The following is a 5,087-nucleotide window of genomic DNA, read 5'->3' as shown; positions in this document are numbered from 1 at the left end:
GCACCTGGGCCAGATGGCTTTCCGATTGAATTTTATAAAACTTTTCAAGACAAAATTATTAATTCCACTTTTTAACATGTCTGAAGAAGCGTATCAAAATGAAGCTCTCCCACCCACTCTGAGACAGGCAATGATTACTTTGATACTGAAACCTGGCAAACCCCCTGCAGAGTGTTCATCATTTAGACCAATAAGTCTGATGGGGGTTGACACTAAAATACTTTGTAAAGTTTTAGCAAGGAGATTAGACCCCTAAATATCACATTTAGTTCATAATGATCAAAATGGCTTTGTGCCAAAATGTCAAGGGTTTCACAATATAAGAAGGGTTCTAAATATAATTCATGAGAAATTTGATGCTAAAGATACAGCATTATTGTCACTTGACGCTCGTCAGGCTTTTGACAGGATAGAGTGGTCATATTTATTTACTGTTATTTACTGCCCTCAGACAGCTGGGATAGGCTGTCTGAGGGCAAGAGTCAGGGTACACCCTGGACAAGTCAGCAGTCTGTCACAGGGCAAACACCATTTGCAAACAAATTCACACCTATGGGCAAGTTACCAATGAACTTAAACCCACTAACTGCATGTCTTTGGACTGTGGGAGGAAGCCACAGTCCCCAGAGAGAACCCATGCAAACACAGGGAGAACATGCAAACTCCACACAGAAATAGCCTGGCCCGATGATGGAATTGAACTCAGGACCTTCTTGCTGTGAGACTGAATTCAATTCAGTCATCGCTCTAATCATAGAATTGCAAAGTGCCTGGATGGATGGATGGATGGATGGATGTGGGTGGGGGCTCTCCTTACATTTAATGACAGAAGCCATTAACATGAGCAGCCGCAGCCAAACAGCAGTGTATGATGTAAAAGCATTACATAGCACTAACAGCACTAAACAGTTCACTGTAAAACAGAAAGCGTAACTTTGAGCTGACTTTATAACCCAGCAGTCCATGTAATGTTCTTAGATTCACTGCACAGAATCTGTGGTTCAGCCAAACGCAATCATTCAACAACAGAACACATGTAGGCATCAATTCTTTTTTTTTTTTTTAAGTATAACTGCATTGATTCCATGCTATTAGACAAAACTTTTACTTAATTACACAAACAATCAAGATTACTAGGATCATTATACTACTGTCATTTAGTCTATGTATCAGTTCTCAGTCAATGGGAAAACAACTAATCCAGTTCTGTCTTATCCTGTTGGTGTAATACAGACATGAAACTTTGACAGTGAATGGTTTACATATTAAGTGTCATGCATATAATGTAACATACTAAAGTGATACTTACTACAAAAACATGATTACTAGTTCCACTAAAAACCACACAAAAACACCATCATAACCACAAACCACCACCAGTGAGCGTACTAAATAATTACACAGGTTAATTTTGCTCTATGTGTAACAGGCCTAAAAAACAAAGGAACCAAGAGGCTGGCGTAGTGTACAGAAACATCTGAGGTCAAAACGAGATTCCATATATGGTTTATTCTTGACTAATGTGGTTTAAAAAAAGACCAAAAAAGAACAGTTTCACTCATTAATACTAACATTAATATTTTGTAGTCTGCAGTGGCACTGGGTTTATCTGTACTAGTTCATGGGGTGATCATTCCAGTAAGGCAGCTTGGACAGTTTCATTTCAGTGGCTGCTTCTATTGGCCAGCCCCAGGCCTTAAAGAAGCCAGTCAGGTTCATCTTCACAGTCTGAGAGAAAGTCTCAGCATACAGGTTCATCTTTGTGTTGTTGTCATCAGGGATGTCACTCATACGGTGGTACGCAGCAAACACCTTCTTGAAGGCATCCCAGCCAAACTTTTCCTGGAGCTACAGAGAAGGTAGATATGACAACAAGCCAAACTACTTTTATACAAAATTGTTGCTGTTTGTTATGCTGTTTGTTTGTTGGGAGTATTTTCCTCTTGACATCCACCAGTGACTGGTTTATTATTGTTCTAAGGTTCATGTCTACCCCTTACTATGTAATTTTCTCCTGTGTATGATGCAATTTGAGCATGTGGCTAAAATGCAGATTAAATAAGTGATTTGTTGTTCACTTGCTAGATTTAAAGTGTGACTGGATCAAATGGAGTTACAGACTTTCCGTCTTATTCATATCATGCATTTTCTTCACTGTGGACCAAGCAAAATTTCTCTATAACTCTCTCACCTGCAGATATGTTTCCAGGGCAACCCACAGCTTCCAGTCACTGAGTTCCCTTCCTCCCTTGATGTATTTCTCTACTCGACTCTTTCGCTTTGCTAAAGGCAACTCGTCATGAGCCTGCATTGAACAACAATTGGAAAAAGTGCTTGTGTTTTATGATCATGTCTGATAAAGTAAATAACAGATTTTTAAACTCAACACCAATTGATTTGCTCTACCTGTGCTCTGTTGAGACCCAGCACTTCTTCATGCACATACACTGACCACAGGTTGCATGTACACTCTGTGGTGTGTGATGGGAACTCCCAGCAGCTTCTCTGTTGGTTGTGTCCCAACTCATGGATGGGACCCCACAGTTCTTTACTTTTTTTAACACCAACTAATTCAGCAGCTGAAGCATGGTGTGCCATGATAGGATAACCTGCATGCATCCAGCCTTAACCAAAGAATAGAAAGTTGATCTACAGTGGGATACTAGTACTTTTTTAAGATTACATAGCTTTGTAAGAGAACAGTGCAACATACCAAATATTGCCATTCATCATTCTAACAGTGTATATATGACAGAAACATTCATTTCCTGTTTAAGTTGGAAACTACAAATTGTTGTGATTTATAAATGTAAATGGTTGTCTGTATATGTGTCAGGGACAGGCGTCATGTCATTGGGACTCTCCATAAGCAAAGCAAATAAGAAACAAGTAAATACAAAAGCTTTCAGCTGCTCCCTTTTTCACAAGGGGTCACCACAGCAGGAGACAGTGGGCAAGTATAAAACGTGAAGCAAAGTGCACTTACCGGCAGAAATCTGCACATCTGTCACAAAGCGCTCCTTGTGGGGAAATTTGTGTGGTTTGGCAGCCAGATCTGCAATGGCCCTCATGATTTCATCCCAGAGAGCGGCCACCTTGTCGGGGCGCTCCAGACCCCGAATAGCATCTGATGGTACGGTGAGGACGATGTTTTCAAACTCCAACTCTGCCCACGGTGAAGGAGCTGTGCGCAGTGTTAACCACTCAGCTGCAGTTGTTACACCTGAAAAGAGCAAAAGGGGAATGTTTTGGATTGTTAAACTTTGTGTACTGGTTTAGAAGAGGGGTAAAGCTGTTAAAAGGTTCTTTGTTTAGCTTTCTTTACTAGAAATATGTTGAGCTCAAGTCACCTGTATTGTCCAATGAAAACACTGTGTACCTTCGATCAGAATGAAAGTGATCCAATTCAACAAGCATAAGACTTATCAGATATCTTCCATTAAATCAACTGACACAAAGTGCACAAAGTACACAGCACTGTTATAAACCACAGACTTACCAGACTTGTAATATGGAGCAGTTACAGCTTTCTGCACTGTGATCTCCAACCCCTTCACTTGTGTGTTGGGTGGAGCCACCAGATAGATGAGTCCCCCCCACAGGTTGGACACAAGCATCATGTCTGATGTAACAGTAAACTGCTCATGAACACATGGTGGTCTCTTCAGCTCATCCTTGTCATGTAGCTCATCAGTTTGACAGCCTATCTGAATCTGTAGATGAAATGGAAAATTGTGTCATTGCCTAATACTTTTTAACTACACATTACAAGATAAATAAAAGGATAACAGGCTTAGATTTTAATTTCAATTCAAATCAATTTTATTTGTATAGTGCCAAATCACAACAACAGTTGACTCATTGTGCTTTATATTTTAAGGTAAAAAACCTACAATAATACATACAGAGAATACTCCATCAATCAAATTTCCCCTAATGAGCAGCTTGGCAACGATGGGAAGGAAGAACTCCCTTTTAACAGGAAGAAACCTCTGCTAGTACCAAGGTCAGGGAGGGGCAGTCAACTATCGCAAACAGTGGGGGCGAGGGAAAGGAAAGGGACGCCTCAGTAAGATGAACTTGGCCCTAAACCTTACTGGAGGTGAGTTATGGTTTCTTATGGTTTCTATCAAAGACCAGACAACATGCAGCATTATCAGAGGGACAAAGAACTCAAAATAATCTGATTTTGTTTGCAGTACCTTCCAGTTTTTGTTGATAATCTCAGCTGGTAAGACCACGATGGTCTTCATTCCAGGACACAGGTAGAGACCTGTACTGATCCACTCTTCCTTACCTGGCACACACAAAATGAAAACGAATATACTAACTATTAACTTTTATTAATTTGTTGAATTATATTAATTCACTATTGTTGTTAATAAGAAAAATTGTGCAGAAAATAAATATAAGGTAGCTAAAGCAGTATGAACAACTGCCATTGAGATGTGGAGTACTAAGGCTTAAAGAGAGCACCAAACTGTAGTGACTCAGTAACAAACTGAAGAAATATCTGTGAGTCAAGGTTTAGGGGGCACAATAACAAAAAAAACAGGAGGAGCTGCCAGAACCACTTCAACTGGCTCCTTTTAATGTGAAAGAATAGAGTCCATCACACACCGAGAATGATTTCAGTTTATTGCTGATAATGCAGACCAAGCTTTTTCTGCAATTATAAATGTGACAGCAGACAAGACACCCCGTACTCCCATGTCATCTTGCACAGGATACCCCAAGGGACACAATTATATGCCTTGTCCAAATCCACAAAACACATGTGCGAACATGGGCAAACTCCCATGCACAATCAAAAATCTTTGAGAGTAGGGCTGGGCTATATCATACCCCATATGGAAAAGATATATATAAATCTTGTAAAGTTTGTATCTGTCTTGTGTGAGACTTGTATGAAAAGCATATAAGAGTGAAAACAGATATAAGATCTTTTGAAAATTTATATAATGAAACTTGTATGTTTTGGATACTTACTAAAACAATGTATGAAAGTAATGAGAAAGTGGCCACTTTCATGAGTAAATCGTGTAAGCCTTATATGATTTACTCATGAAAGTGGCCACTTTCATGAG

The 5,087-nt window shown here is 39.6% G+C and overlaps 1 protein-coding gene across 1 annotated transcript; it reads right to left on the bottom strand.

The window, feature by feature from the left end:
- Positions 1-1,056: 1,056 nt before the first annotated feature.
- On the bottom strand, positions 1,057-4,276 carry LOC106455977 (TRPM8 channel-associated factor homolog). Its single transcript, XM_013907949.1, has 6 exons — positions 4,203-4,276; positions 3,500-3,713; positions 2,987-3,223; positions 2,407-2,624; positions 2,192-2,305; positions 1,057-1,848 (listed from the first exon to the last, which is right to left on the bottom strand). The coding sequence occupies exons 1-6, from the start codon at positions 4,251-4,253 to the stop codon at positions 1,615-1,617; spliced, it is 1,068 nt and encodes a 355-aa protein (XP_013763403.1). The 5' UTR covers positions 4,254-4,276; the 3' UTR covers positions 1,057-1,614.
- Positions 4,277-5,087: the final 811 nt, after the last annotated feature.

The sequence above is a fragment of the Pundamilia nyererei genome, unplaced genomic scaffold (genome assembly GCF_000239375.1).
Source record: "Pundamilia nyererei isolate P.nyererei 1_Seehausen unplaced genomic scaffold, PunNye1.0 scaffold00636, whole genome shotgun sequence".
Taxonomy (NCBI): domain Eukaryota; kingdom Metazoa; phylum Chordata; class Actinopteri; order Cichliformes; family Cichlidae; genus Pundamilia; species Pundamilia nyererei.
The sequence above is the reverse complement of the archived record's forward strand: the minus strand, read 5'-3'. Positions and strand labels throughout refer to the sequence as shown.